General features: G+C 33.4%; 2 protein-coding genes across 10 annotated transcripts in view; one reads left to right on the forward strand and one right to left on the reverse strand.

The window, feature by feature from the left end:
* Positions 1-15,960, reverse strand: part of Dock7 (dedicator of cytokinesis 7) — a 172,219-nt gene that overhangs the window by 104,230 nt on the left and 52,029 nt on the right. The window lies entirely within an intron of this gene.
* Positions 9,285-15,960, forward strand: part of Angptl3 (angiopoietin like 3) — a 9,039-nt gene continuing 2,363 nt past the window's right edge. The window contains exons 1-5 of the mRNA XM_010605039.2: positions 9,285-9,802; positions 10,434-10,544; positions 13,567-13,681; positions 14,561-14,674; positions 15,106-15,201. Coding sequence (XP_010603341.1) covers positions 9,308-9,802; positions 10,434-10,544; positions 13,567-13,681; positions 14,561-14,674; positions 15,106-15,201 — 931 coding nt within the window. The 5' untranslated portion in view covers positions 9,285-9,307. The remainder of the gene's footprint in view (positions 9,803-10,433; positions 10,545-13,566; positions 13,682-14,560; positions 14,675-15,105; positions 15,202-15,960) is intronic.

Below are 15,960 nucleotides of genomic sequence, written 5' to 3' on the forward strand. Positions count from 1 at the left end.
AAAAAAAAAAAAAAAAAAAAGGAGATTCAGGAGTCGGTAGAATAAAATAAAATAAAATAAATTTATTTCTTAAAAGTACACATGTGAAGCAGAAAATGATAATGTAATAATTACAGGCTGAATATGGGAGTTTTTAAGTCTTTTAAAATTGGAAGAATTTAACCTTCATTAAATACCAGTGAGAAGAATCCAGGGGAGACTGCATTTAAGACTTCTTTAGAAGATTCGAGGGAACAGAACCCAAGTTATTTATATTTAATTTTCTGTCTCAGCCTTTGTTTCATCTGTAATTCCTTGCTGTAACAAACACAGAGTCCGCACAGCATGCTACACAGAGACCTTCACTTCACAGAACCCATGGTCTAGAGAGGCAATGAGACAGAAAAATAACTACACTGTAGTTGGGGAAGCTCTGAACAAAACACTCTGGAGCTGATCTGAGGAGATACGGGATCAAAGATCCACCCACAAAAATCAATGAGAAAATTACAAGATTACACAGACACATAAAACACACAGAAAAGCAAAATATACCATACACCACCCCACAATCTGATTACAGTGTATAATCATCTTGCTCATTTATGTATTTTTTTAAAAATAAATGTCTTCTCTGACAGAGCCCAAACTCTATAAGGGCACGAGCTCATTTGTCTTTTTGTTATAATCCCGATGTTTAAAATAGTATCGCACATTTACTGAATGGATGAATGAATTGTAGAGAGCGCATGTAACAGTTTAATGATGTAACATTTCTAGAAATCTAGATTTCCAGGTTAAATGGGAAGTGACAACATTATCATAAATTGTTTGATTTCTGTAGCAAGTAATATTATTTTAAATTCAACTTGATCTGAAGGACATTTGTATGCAATTGATAGATTATTTTCCATCATTTTCCATCTAACAACTCCACTAACAAATTCCTAAACAAACCTAATAAATCTTTACTTTTGCATTTTAAATACTCCCCTGAAGTATTTCAAGTGAGCAAGAATAAGACAATGAAAAACGTGAAGATAGCTGACTAGCCATTTAGAGAAAAGAGATGAACTCCTATTTCACACCCTGAAGTAAGTTGGGAGACTAATCAAAGGCTTACAAAATAAAAGCACAGAAGTACTAGAAGAGCTTTAGAGACCAGGCATCCCTACAGCTGAGAAGGGTGCTTCTAAGCATAAGCCACAGAAATTATAAAAGACATACATTTGATTTTTTTTATTAAGTTCATTGGTACTTTTAGGTATAAACTACAGTTACACTCACCACTGGGACCTTGTACCTTTACATGGTGGATCACTGGTTCTTACTTTTCCCCATTCCCCTGCCCTCCCTCCTCCCTCCCTTCACCCTCTCCACCCTTCCCTATTTGCAAAGACTTTACTTCCATTTTTTCCTTTTCTCGTATTTTTCTTTTTCCTTCTTTCCTTTCCTCTCCTCTTCCCACTTCCCCTACTCCTTTAGCCTTTTTCTTCCTATTTCACATTATCAATTATACAATTTGAACCTTATTTACACCTTTAGTTTTTCACATCAGAGAAACGATTCAGTATTTATACATGTGTCCTATTTATTTCACATGTGCATCCATTTAGCTATAAATGTCTCTCTACTTTCTCATTCTTTATGGTTGAGTACTCTCCATTTTATAGAAAAACCACATCTTCTTTATCTAGTCTCCAGTAATGTGGGCAATTGGGCTGTTTCCAAGATTTAGCTATTACAAACCGTGCTGCTATAAACATGGGTGCGCATATATCACTGTAGTATGACTCTTTTAATTATTTTTGGAAGATATCTAGTAGAATACCTGGGTCAAATGGAACCTCTAATCCTAATTGTTTGAGGTATGTTCGTATTGATATCCAGTGGTTGCACCAGTCTGCCCTCCCACCAACAATGGAGAAGGGTTCCTTTCTCCACACAATCCACCAGCATTTGTTACTGGTTAATTTGTTGATAGCAGCCATTCTTTGTGGGGTGAGGTGAAATCATGCTGTTGTTTTATCTGCATCTCTTGAATGACCAGTGATGTTGAACATTTTTTCATATATTTATTTGCTGCTTTTACTTGTTTGTCTGAAAAATGTCTGTTCATTTCAGATGCCCAGTTTTGAATTCGTCTTTATATTTTATGGGAGGTCTGATTTTTTTTTTTTGAGTTATTTATAATATTCTAGATAGTAGACCTTTGTCTGAGGAACAGCTGGTAAAAACTTTTTCCCACATTGTAGGTTGTCTCTTGGTGGTTTCTCTTGCAGTGCAGAAGCTTTTTAATAAGATGAGATTGCAGTTGATTCTTCGTGCTAGTTCCCATGCTGCTGAGGATTTGTTCATAGTCTTTTCCTCTGCCAATGTCGAGAGTTCTACCTAACTTATCTTCCAACGACTTTAGTGTTAAAGACATATGTTTAAAACATCTCTATGGGAAATTATACCATAAATATAAGCAGAAGAAAAATGACAAGTCAGAAAAACACTATTCGTTAATCATGCTGTTGTTTTATGCATCTCTTGAATGACCAGTGATGTTGAACATTTTTTCATATATTTATTTGCTGCTTTTACTTGTTTGTCTGAAAAATGTCTGTTCATTTCAGATGCCCAGTTTTGAATTCGTCTTTATATTTTATGGGAGGTCTGATTTTTTTTTTTTGAGTTATTTATAATATTCTAGATAGTAGACCTTTGTCTGAGGAACAGCTGGTAAAAACTTTTTCCCACATTGTAGGTTGTCTCTTGGTGGTTTCTCTTGCAGTGCAGAAGCTTTTTAATAAGATGAGATTGCAGTTGATTCTTCGTGCCCAGTTTTGAATTCGTCTTTATATTTTATGGGAGGTCTGATTTTTTTTTTTTGAGTTATTTATAATATTCTAGATAGTAGACCTTTGTCTGAGGAACAGCTGGTAAAAACTTTTTCCCACATTGTAGGTTGTCTCTTGGTGGTTTCTCTTGCAGTGCAGAAGCTTTTTAATAAGATGAGATTGCAGTTGATTCTTCGTGCTAGTTCCCATGCTGCTGAGGATTTGTTCATAGTCTTTTCCTCTGCCAATGTCGAGAGTTCTACCTAACTTATCTTCCAACGACTTTAGTGTTAAAGACATATGTTTAAAACATCTCTATGGGAAATTATACCATAAATATAAGCAGAAGAAAAATGACAAGTCAGAAAAACACTATTCGTTATGTATATAACAAAGAGTATCCACAACATGTAAATAGTTCCTAATCAGAAAGAGAAAAAATTCAAAAGGGGGATTGAGTACGGGGAAGGAATTATATGCCTACAGGTATTTCACAAAGTGAGTAAGAGACAGCCAATAGAATAAACTAGGTACATATATGCCTACTAGATTTATCAACATTTTTGTCTTTTTCTTTGAGAACATTGACAAAAGTATCTGTGAAAAGCCAGGAGGGGTGGCGCAGGCCAGTAATCCCAGCACTCGGGAGGCTGAGATACGAGGATCGCTTTGAGTTCAAGACCAGCCTGGGCTACATAATGAGTTCCATCCAGGTCAGTCTCAACTACACAGTAAGATCCTGTCTTAAAACCACTCCCCCTACCAAAAAAAAGTATTTGGGAAAAGATGAATTCTCAGATGATCTTCTCAGGCATGGTAAATGTATACTTGTGAAAATGGCAACCATAATTTAAAGTCAACATCTACAGACGCATATTAAAATATTTAAAAACATAAAGATAAAATTTTTACATAGTTTATAATTAGAAAAAATTTTATAACTGAGGGTGATTAAATTAAGACACATACATGTAATAGAATATTGTATCCAATAGAAGATTGTAAAGTTAAGACTTTCATTTTTATAGGTTTTTAATTTTATTTTAATGTTTAAAATTTTCATTTTATTTATTCTTTATTCAGTGTTGGGGATTGAACCCAGGGCCTTGTAACATGCTAAGCAGACCTTCTACCCTTGAGCTACATCCTCAGCCCCAACAAAAACTAATTTTTAAATTATTAACATTATTGAAAACTTAAAAGCAACAAAAACCCTTTATGCCCCCACACTAACACATTCAGCTATATGTTCCATTTATAATCTCATTTTATATGTACACATTTTACATAGTTCTTAACTATAATACACATTTAATTTTTTTGTATTTTTAAAATTAATTTGATTGATATATTTTAGGTATACAAAATAATGACATTCATCATTGGAAATTTATACCTTTACTGTCTTGGTTCTTATTTTTTCCCCCGTTCCCCTGCCCTTCATTCAACCCCTCCATCCCTTCCCTATTGACAAAGATTTTGTTTCCGTTTTTTCATTTTCTTGTGTTAATTCCACTCGCAAATATCTGAGTTTTCACAGTAAGTATTTCCAGCATTAAAAACAAAAACTGGGCTGGGTATGTGGCTCACTTACAGAACCCTTACAGAATATGTGTAAGGCCCTGATTTAATCTCCAGCACTGAAAAAAACAAACACAAGCCCCCCCCAAAACATAAAAGAAGTAATAAATAAAATAAAATGATTCCTGCAAAGCTTGCTCAACTTCTGGGTCTATACAATGAGTACTATTTAGTAGAATGGTCTATGAGACAACTGAACATTTCATATGTGATTGGTTCTGATTACTGTAATATAAAATATACAATTTTGAATACAGTGTAAAATATAAAATATCTAATTTTTAATATGGATGTCACAATGACTTTACATATTGGATTAGATAAAATGCTATCAAATTAATTTCATCTGTTTCTTATTTTTATTGTACTTATCAATATTTTTAAATTACAGTCAGTCCCCACATTAGGACAGTTTCACTTAAAACTTTTCAGTTTCATGATGGTGTGAAAGCAACTCAAATGCAGTAAAAGTATACTGCAGATTTTGAATCTTTACCCTGGCAAGTCACATGACACTCTCAGGATGCTAGGGGAAGGCACATCAACTCCTGCCAGCCACATGATCAGGGGTTAAATAGCCGATCCTCTACAGCACACAGTGTTGTTAAGCTATAGTGTTGGAAGTTGGGGATACTAAATGCATTTTCAATTTGACATTTTCAACTTACAATGTGTTTATTGCGATAGAATCATATCCAAAGCCAAGAAGCATCTATCTGTACATATATAGTACACATTATATGTCTAATGGACAGTGCTGTTTTAGACAAATAAGAGGACCTAAAGAGTAATTCTGGTATTCTTTAATTAGTATAAACATTCTTTCTTTTTTTTGGGGGGGTACTGGGGATTGAACTTAGGATCTTCTGCTTGCGAGGCAGGCAACGGCACCACTGAGCTAAACCCTGGGCCCTAATTAGTATAAACATTTCTACTTTTTCTCAGAACTGTTTTTCTCAAACAGTTACTTTCAAAATCTTTCTAACAAACACAGTACAGTGGTGGCCCCTATACTCAGGGGAAGCACTCAAAAACCCTCAGAGGGTGTCAGAAAACAGAAATAGTATCAAACCCTATTTAAATGTCTAGAACTTTTACCTTTTCACATAAAGGAAGCATTTTAAGGCTTTTCTTTGGTGTATAAGAATTGCTAGGGCCTGGATTTAGCTCAGCGGTTCGGTGGCCTGCCTTGGAAGCACAAGGACCCGAGTTCAATCCCCGGTACCAAAAAAAAAAAAGAATTGCTAGCATCATTGTACTTGCATTTTGAGGTATTATTAAGTAAAATAAGAGTTACTTGGACACATGTACTGCAATAGCACAGCAATGACCAGATAACTACAAAATCTGCTTAGTGACAATGGGCAAGGAGCATGTCCAGCAAACAGCATGGGCACTGTGGACAAGGGCGGGACAGAGTGAGCCAGAGCAGGATTTCATCTCTATACCCACAACAGTTGAAAACTTATGAGTTATGGATTTCCAGAATTTTCCATTTAATGTTTTTGGCTAACAGTTGACCCTGGTTAACTGAAACCTAAAGATAAGCAGGTACTCCTGCAACTCAAAAATGAACTATCATAGTTAAGAAAGAAATTAAAGAAATATTGCATAGAAAACAGCCAAATACCTTGTGTTTTATTTAGAAATCTTATCTCTAAGATTGCATAACCTAGGGGAAGCAAAAGGACTTTGCTTTGCTTAGAATTTAAACAACTGAGGCTGCTAAATGCCCTAAAAGTCTGTCTAGCTAAAATACTTTGTGTATTCATTCTTAGAAGCCAAGAATTAAATTAGGGCCTAAGATTGCTTAACAGTAATTTATTTTCTTTGGCATTTAAAAAATTTTTATAAATTGCTGGCTATGTTATCACTTTAATTATGTTCAATAATAATGTAATTCAAATTTCATTATAATGTAATATAATACTGTAATTCAAAGTACTGTATGAAAAAATCCAGATATTTCTACCTCAAACCAATATAAGGATATATATGACCATTACCTCTAGCCTGTCAATGTTACAGGTAAAAAATTACATAATTTGTACAGAAAGCATTAGTATTCTAGAATAGCACTGAATTTGGCAGGAAATTCTTTCCTGCCACTTTTTTTATACTAGAGCCATACTACTTCTTGGCAATCAGACAGGCTACTCTTCAAATTCTCTTTTCTAAAAAGAACCTGTTGTATCACAGGGGGATTAGCATTTAGAAAACTCCCTTATGTCCTATCTTTATCATTCTCTTGTCTCTTTCAAGAATATTTATTACATCTATGACGTATAAGCCACTGTATCACAAATCCATAAGGGATATAAACAAAACACACATAAGGATCTGGACAACAGGCCTCGGATACTGTAATAAGAGAAAAGCTAGGTTCAACTCTCCCTCAACTAACAAGTACGTGAAATATCAGAATCAACATGGTTAAGGTACAAAAGCTGATGGCTCATTTTAGAAAAGTTTTGAAATATGCCCTTCATGACAAGTCATCACAATGTAATTTCTCTTTAAATAATGAGAAAATTTGAATTTTTACTCTAGTTTAATATACAGTTTTATACTGACAGGAACTAGAGCAAAGGATAAAATGAAGGTAAATAATTTTCTTCATTAGTGGAATTATATGTGTTTTCATTTATTTTTATTCTGTACTTCTACTACAAGTATTAATATGGTATTGTATTAGACACGTAAGAAAAAATATACATAAGCTAATCAAAAGACATAATTCCTTACCAAGGTTCAAGAGACAAAAGCTCAGAAAAACCTAAATTCTAACAAATTTCCAGTTAACATGATCTTAATATGAATACAGGTGTCACAAACAGAATGCTACAGTATGAATATATCTACATTTGTTAAGCATTAAAAAGCCTATATATATATATATATAAAATATATATATTGTGTAGTGCTTACTACTCAGCAGATAATCTTAAGCACCTCGAAAAAGCTAATTTTAATATTTATGTAACTCTATCAAGTAGCTATTATCTGCACTCAATAGATGTAATTTGACCAAGGTTCACAGAGTTGAAGATGAGCAAAGCTAAGATTTCAATTTAAGCAGTTTTTCTCCAAAATCACATTCTTAATCACTGTGGTACACTACTATTTAAATAGTTACAATATTAACCAACCCCTTAATACTTACTATACAATAAAAAATGCCTCCATTTTACAGTAAAAGAGACATTACTAAGAATAATTTTGAAAATTATTTTTTTGTAAAATTTTGCTTGACAATTCACAATTTTAAACTGAAACTCATTATATCAGTATTTTTCTCTTTGTGGAAAAGCTATTAACTTCTCAGTACTCTGGGAGATTAAGGGAAGAGGATCACAATCTCAAGTCCCACTCGGGCAACTTAATGAGATCTTGTGTCAAAATAAACAATTAAAAAAGGGCCAGGAATATCATGTAAAAGTACAAATTTTCCCAATGATGAATGTCATATTGTATACCTAAAATGCAACAACAAACGTAATGAATTTTTTAAAAAGGGGCTGGGAATGTAGCTCAGTGAAAAAGTCCTGGGTTCAATCTCTAGTACCCCCTAAAAGTTATTAACTTTATGAAAAAAAATCTTACATAGTGTTGAGTAAGCACACACTCTACATGCACACATGTACACACACACAGGTTACAAATCAGCTTCCGGTGATATACAGATAGACATTTGAGATCTCTTACCAGCCAGACACTATTCTAAGCATCCTGTTTACTTTTTTAAAAATCCTCATAACCCAATGAGCTACCTACCACAGTTTTCCCAATACAAATGAGAACCATAGTATGAAGAAGTTAAATAATTTGTCCAAAGTCCAACAGCTAAAGTTGGCTTTTGGACTCAAACCATAGTCAGATTCCAGAATCCACATTAACAATTTTATCACATAGATTTAGTTTCTCAAAAAAATTCTTGATATGAATACTCAATGAAGATAACCACTTACAATTTAAGCATTTAATTTGTTTCCTTTTAACACTCACAAGAACAATGGAACTTTCATTTATAGATAAATTATTCTTCGCTTTTGGTTGAATTTTTAATATCAGAATTGTTACTAAGATCACAAACTTCAGAAAAATCACGGTGGGCAGATGATAGCTTCTGACACTAGGAAGAATTTCAGATTTAATTCTAGTTTTGGCTAAAGGAGACTAAGTACCTACTGATGTTCTGGCAGTATATGGAAAAGAGCCTGGAACACAAACACAGTAGGGAAAGGAGCAGACCCTGCTGTACTGATGTTTATAAAGTATGGAATATTGTGATGTCTTACAAGGTTGGTTACAACATGTGAAGCAAAAGACACACTAACAGATAATTACAGTGACAAGTAATAAGGAGCATATAACAATGTTAGCTTCGACAGGTTTTACAGAATTAGAGCATTGAGAGCCGTAACACCACCTGCAAGAATAAAGGAAGGTTTCACAGAGAAAGAATTCTGGGGATTAGGGATCTTTACAAAAGCACTAAAATACAATCTATGAGATACATACTTAATCCATTTCAATTTTTCTCGATTTTAATCATGAAGTTATCCATCAAGAGTTTTTTATTTACAAATCTATTTTAAAATCATAAAAATATCTTTTAAAAGGAGCTTTTAAAAACAGGTTGGTGCCTAACACTAAAAGTGCAGTTAATAGTATAACAAAGTTAATAATAACAATTTCAAACTACCTATTTAGTTCTCATTTCCTTGATTTCATTTGGCATTGATCTAACTCAATGTGAAAGAAGGTTACATTCGTGCAAGTTAATATAGCTTAATGATTAACTATATTCACCTGCCAACCTGACCTTTTATGCGGAAAATCCTAGTATATATAAAGAAGTCTAGGTCTGCTTATAGGAGAAAATTATTCAAAATTCCTTGAAATTGAATAATTAGGATAAAATGTACACAATTAAGCTCTTTCTCATTCTTGTTCCTCTAGTTATTTCTTCCAGGATTGATCAAGACAATTCATCACTTGATTCTCCATCTCCAGAGCCAAAATCAAGATTTGCTATGTTAGATGATATAAAAATTTTAGCCAATGGTCTCCTTCAGTTGGGACATGGTCTTAAAGACTTTGTCCATAAGACTAAGGGCCAAATTAATGACATATTTCAAAAACTCAATATATTTGATCAGTCTTTTTATGACCTATCAATGCAAACTAATGAAATTAAAGAAGAAGAAAAAGAACTGAGAAGAACTACATCCAAACTACAAGTCAAAAATGCAGAGGTGAAGAACATGTCACTTGAACTCAACTCAAAACTTGAAAGCCTCTTAGAAGAAAAAATTCTACTTCAGCAAAAAGTGAGATACTTGGAGGAACAATTAGCTAATTTAATTCAAAATCAACCTGACATTCAGGATCACCCAGAAGTAACATCACTTAAAGTAAGTAAAAAAAATCAAAGTGGGTTCATGATTATGTTTTCAATGTGGACTTAAAGTACTTCTGAGATATACTACTTGAAATACTTTGTTACCATTGTCAAAATATTTTATTTTTCTTATGAAAAATATCTTCTATAAAATAAAATTTCCATTATAATTTCAAGTTGGTTTTCATTTCCCTAATAATACATATGGAAACAACTAAATTTTGTATTTCATGTAAAAAATTAGAAATCAGTTAATACAGAATACTAATTATACTACTGCAAATTACTTGAAGTAAAAAATTAAATGAATTTAAATTTAAAACCATTCTTCCGTGTTCAGAAACAGATAAATGCAATACAGTAAAGAGTAAAGAATTATTTCTATTAAAATAGCATGACGGTGGGGCCAGGGAAGAAGCTCAATGATGCCACCACCTGCCTCAAAAGTACAAGATCCTGAGTTCAATCCTTGGTCCAAAAAAAAAAAAAAAAAGAATGAGGGGTTTTATTTCATATTGAAGCATACAAGTGAAAATGATTCTAACATAATAATCTAAAAAATTAGATCATGATAGTTATAAATAAAACTTAACAAAAAAGAATCAAAAGGAAATCTTTATAATCATATTACGATCTATATCCAGGCTTTTATAGAACAGCAAGATAACAGCATTAAAGATCTTCTCCAGACAGTGGAAGAACAATATAAACAATTAAACCAACAGCAAAGTCAAATAAAGGAAATAGAAAATCAGGTAAGTCAGTATTTTAATGGTATGTGCAATATTTTACATTTTGGTTTATATAAACACTAGACCCTAAAATTATTTAAAAGATTTAACTGGATCATGTGGAAAATGATCACAACAGCATGACTTCCAAGATCACAAGCTCTGTAGCTAATACCAACGAGTTTGAATCATGACTGAAAATTTCCTAACTGAATAGGCCACTTATCCTCTTTGTCTCTCAGCTTCCTCATGTCTTACAAAGATAATAGCTCAATCTCACAGGATTACTGTGAGCAAAACAGAATTCATAGCAGCAAAAGTGATCCTATTAAATTTTAAATTAACCATGTCTATTTTTGGTTCAAAACTCCCACTGGGCGCCATGTCACACGTGTTAGTGCTCAGGACCTGAAATGCCCTGACAATTCGTTATCTCCTGACTTCATCTCAACCTAATCTAGTAACTTTGGTCTCTTCCCTGTATTCTAACACAGCAAACACAGGCCCCCTCCTGGCCTCTGCCCTCCTTCCCTCTCCCGGGAGCGCTCATGCTTCCCTCCTGGTATCTGCATGGCCTACTCTTTCATTTTCTTTAAGCTTTCATCACACACAAATTATTCAGTGAAGCCTTTTCAAGCTACTTAAACAAAAATTACAACTCCCTATCCCCATCCTCCAAAGCTTCTGCCCTTTAACATTTTTATCTCCGTAACACCTTTACATATACATTTTAGTGATTTATTCTTTCTATCCCTGAACTACAATGTAAGCTCTGTAAGCACAGGGATTTTCCCCCTTATTTTTATTGCTGTAGCTGCAGAAAATAGAACACTATGTAGCACAGAGTAGGCATTCAAACAAATATCTGTTTAATTAATAATTATATTAAAAAAGACTTCCTATGATTATTATTACTCATATTAGAAACTCTATGTCCCTAAAATAAAATTGATCTAAAATGCAAACAACTGGCTGGGATAGGAAGGTATTTATCTAGACTAAAGCCATGAGAATCTGAGCACTGCAAAATACAGGAGAATAGTTGTAAGAATATTAATTAGTAATATTCTTAGGGGCCAGGGATTTAGCTCAACGGTGCCATGTCTGCCTTGCAAGCTCAAGGTCCTGAGTTCAATCCCCAGAACTTAAAAAAAAAAAAAAAAAGTAATATTCTTAAACAGCCATTCAAGAGTGTTCAAAAAATAAAACAAACTCAGAAACACTGGTGAAAATCATATCCAAGATCTACTAAACAAGTATCATTATTGATTTCCACTGAATATATATAATTTTGGTATATAATGCAAACTTTCCAAAAAGTTTTTTGCCAACTACTTTAATTTCCACAATTTTCTTCTATGTCACTTTTCTAAATTATTTTTATTAAATCCTTTATTATGATTCAATAAGCCTGCCCACACAAGCAAAATGACATTAATGACATCATTCTATTTTTAAAATAAAATGTACAGTAATCTCCTGCTTATCCAGTTTTACTTTCTATACTGTCCATGTGATCAATCAGTGCAAAAATATTAAATATTAATATTTGTCCCGATTCTTGAAGCCATATTAACATAACCTTATTATACTACATTATAATTATTCTTTTAGTATTGTTAATTTATCATATCTAATTTAGAAATTAAACACTACCATAGATATGTACATGTACAAAAAGAATAGTATGCATAGGGTCTGGTGACTCCTTTAGCTTCAGATGCCTACTGGGGGTCTTATTACGTGTCCCTGGATAAGGGTAAGGGGGGGCTTTTGTAAGAAGAAATCAAAACAACGCACTTCTGAGCTACATGAAGTTCATGGTCAACTCTAAGTTATAAAACTGAAATGCAAGAAAGTAGTGGCTTTAAGATCACACAGATACTTGGAAAAGACAGATACCCAGTAAGTGAATTCTACGAGTTACATCCTGGGAAATAGAATGTATTCCAGCAACAAAAATTAGCAATAGGGGTAGGGATACAGCTCAATGACATAGAGGCTTGCAGTGTGCACAGACTGGGTTCAATCTCTCCACCCTCACCCCAAAAGACCGAGACCACTAATAACAATAACGCAAGATAGTATGCATTCTGCTTTTCTCACTATTAATAAGAAAAAGTTCAAACTTTAAATAAAAATTAAATGTTCCTCCTAAATTAGCAATGAAATATTGATTATACCAAATTATACTGACTATACTGAAAATCTTGCCAGCCTACCAACTTCTACAGATACGTTCTCAAAAACTATCAAGTAGCCCCAGGGATTTTAGTTCAGTGGTTCTGCTGCCTGCCTTGCAAAAGCAAGGTCCTGAGTTCAATCTCTAGTACCACAAAAACAAAAGAAAGCAAAATAGAATCATAAATATATTCTACTCATATAAATAAAGAGAATACTGCATATCAAAATGTTTTAAGCAAAAATTTTGGTCTTGTTCATTTTCTGACTCTGATTTTTTGTTTTATGTTTATATTTTGCCTTATTCTATTGATTTTTTTTAGCTTATTATATAATGAGCTAATGACTGACTGGGCCGGGGACCTAGCTCAGTGGTTCCGCCACCTGCCTTCCAAGTGCAAGGACCCAAGTTCGATCCCTGGTACAAAAAAAAAAATGATAATAATAATAATGATAATAATAATAATAATAACAACAACAACATGTCTGATTAACTATTTTTGTTTTTTTGTTTTTTTTTTTTTTGAGACAGGGTCTCACTATGTAGTTGAAACTGACCTGGAACTCACTATGTAGCTCAAGCTGCTCTTGAACTCACAGTGATCCTCCTGCCTCAGCCTCCCGAGTGCTGGGATTACAGGCATGCGCCACCACGCCCAGCTCTTGATTAACTATTTTTGAGAACAGGTCATCTGTACAATCTGGACAGTACTATTTATTCCTCTTACCATCAAAGGCAGTAATATTATGAAGTGAAAGTCAAGACACACATAAACATCACTTCTGATACCCTTACTCAGACTTCCCCAAATTACACGCATATTCAGAGTCACTTATTAAAACTAGGCTTGTATTCTTTTATCAGCTCAGAAGGACTGGTATTCAAGAACTCACAGAAAATTCTCTTTCTTCCAAACAAAGAGCACCACGAACTACCCCCCCACTTCAACTGAATGAAACAAAAAATGTAGAAGAAGACGGTAAGGTACCTTGGTAGGGTTCTTTCTAGAAGCCACCATCGAATTCCCCTTAAAAGAGTGTAAAAAGGCACATCCACCAATCAGAGTATCCACTTAAACTGAATCATGAACTGTTTTTAAACCTTTTAAAGATATTGCTAAGATAATGGAATATAAACATGGACTTCACATTAGAAAATACGAAATGATTATTTTCTTACATGGGCTAGTAATATTAGTTATGGAAAATAACTCATGTTTAAGAGATATGCTGAAATATTTAAGGAGTTAGATAGTCATGTTTGGAAACTGCTTTCACATAATACAAACAAAATACACGTATGTGTGTGCCCGCAAATACAACACAATGTTACTAATTATTGAATATAGACTAAAAGATGATGGAGTTCCCATCAATAATTATTCCCACGTTCCTAGAAAATTTTCAAAAGAAAGACAGAAGTTGCAGGAACAAAGTCTCCACTCCTAGTCAAACTACAACAATGTGATATATTCTCAAAACACTCTTTTTTATGTACTCCATACAGAAAAAGGCCACATTACTGTTTTGTTCCATGTATGCTCACTCTTTCCACACATTTCTGCTCACTACCATAATCGGTATGCATTAAACACTGTACTTACATATTTCTGCCACTTAATATTTTATTATGTCAACCAAATATAATAATGTTTAAAGTTGTCACTTTTTTAAAAAAATAGACTAGTTTGGTAATATTATTTTTATACTGTTTATATAACTCACCATCTAGAAAAATGTGTTAGCATAAACATCACTGAAAATAAGCTACATTCACCACATTCCATTAAATGTCAAGTAAAATCTCTAACTCAAAAGACATTACTAAATTTTATGTTGTAAAATTTTGTTGATTCTAGGAAGTGCTGCTGACTGTTCTGCCATTTATAACAGAAGGGAACACAGAAGTGGCACATATGCCATCAGACCCAGCAACTCTCAAGTGTTTCAGGTCTACTGTGATGTTAAGTCAGGTAAAACCTGCCCGTGGGGAAAATGGACTGTAGTTAGTTCACATTACTCGTTACTTATTATTAGCAAGGCTAACCCTGCTTTCTTTGTTCTGAATAGATACCCCGTGAAATACATATGAACATCCACATAATTCTAATAGCTATATTTTGTATTATTTATGTATTTATTCAGTATTCTCCATTTCCTCTATAAAAGAATCTGAAGTGACCAGTCAGTATGTTTACTAACAAAAAAATTAGTTGCCCTCCACTTAACTGTTTGGGACTATAATAAATAATAAAGTGAATTACCATTCACCTATCATACTTTACAATATTAACAAGTTACTTTGCAAAATCACCAATTAAAACCAAACTCAAAATACTGCTACTTTTAAAAATCTGTCAACAGCAAACTACTAAAAACACACAACTTCATTCTCTAAATTCAGGTAGTTCATGGACACTAATTCAACACCGAACAGATGGATCACAAAATTTCAATGAAACATGGGAGAAGTACAGACATGGCTTTGGAAAGCTTGATGGTAAGGGGACTGCATTTAATCATCATCTCTTGCTAATTTAAAATTATTTATGAGAACCTATTATAGACTGGACACTGGAAAAGCAACAATGAATATAGTTCCAGGCATTGCAGGATGTATAAAGAAAAACACATTTGTTAGTAATAACGTCACTGTCATTATTTGAACTATACTTATCACAATTACATCTGTGTTTAATTATACTTATCACAATTCAATGACTTAAATTATTAAAAGTCTCATTAAGTACATGCTTTGACATGTGATAAGTGCTATGAATAAACTGCAAAGATAATCATCCCTATCATCTACTGTTTTCTCCAATTAACGTTTTAAATATCATTTAATTAAAAGTTAGAAGGGCGGAGAGATGTAGCTCGGTTGTAGAATACTTGCCTAACAGGCACAGAGCCCTGTGACCCATTCTTAGTAAAAAACAATAATAAAATAAAAGTTAAAAGGGGCAAGGAAAGCATCACACATACAGCATAAAATTTTAAATTCTAATTATTTAAATATTATAAATGTGTACTACAGAATATGTGGTTTAAACGATTAGTGAACTCAATGCATTACTCTGCTTTGATCACAAAACAATATAAAGTAAGCCATGTAAAGCAACAGATGTTTAAAATACAAAAGGCATATTATAAAAATGTATGAATGAGGGCTGGGGATTTAGCTCAGAGGTTCGGTGGCCTGCCTGGCAAGCACAAGGACCCGAGTTCAATCCCCGGTACCAAAAAAAAAAAAAAAAAA

The sequence above is a fragment of the Fukomys damarensis genome, unplaced genomic scaffold (assembly GCF_012274545.1).
Source record: "Fukomys damarensis isolate Sample0158 unplaced genomic scaffold, DMR_v1.0_HiC HiC_scaffold_33, whole genome shotgun sequence".
NCBI classification, from domain to species: Eukaryota; Metazoa; Chordata; class Mammalia; order Rodentia; family Bathyergidae; genus Fukomys; species Fukomys damarensis.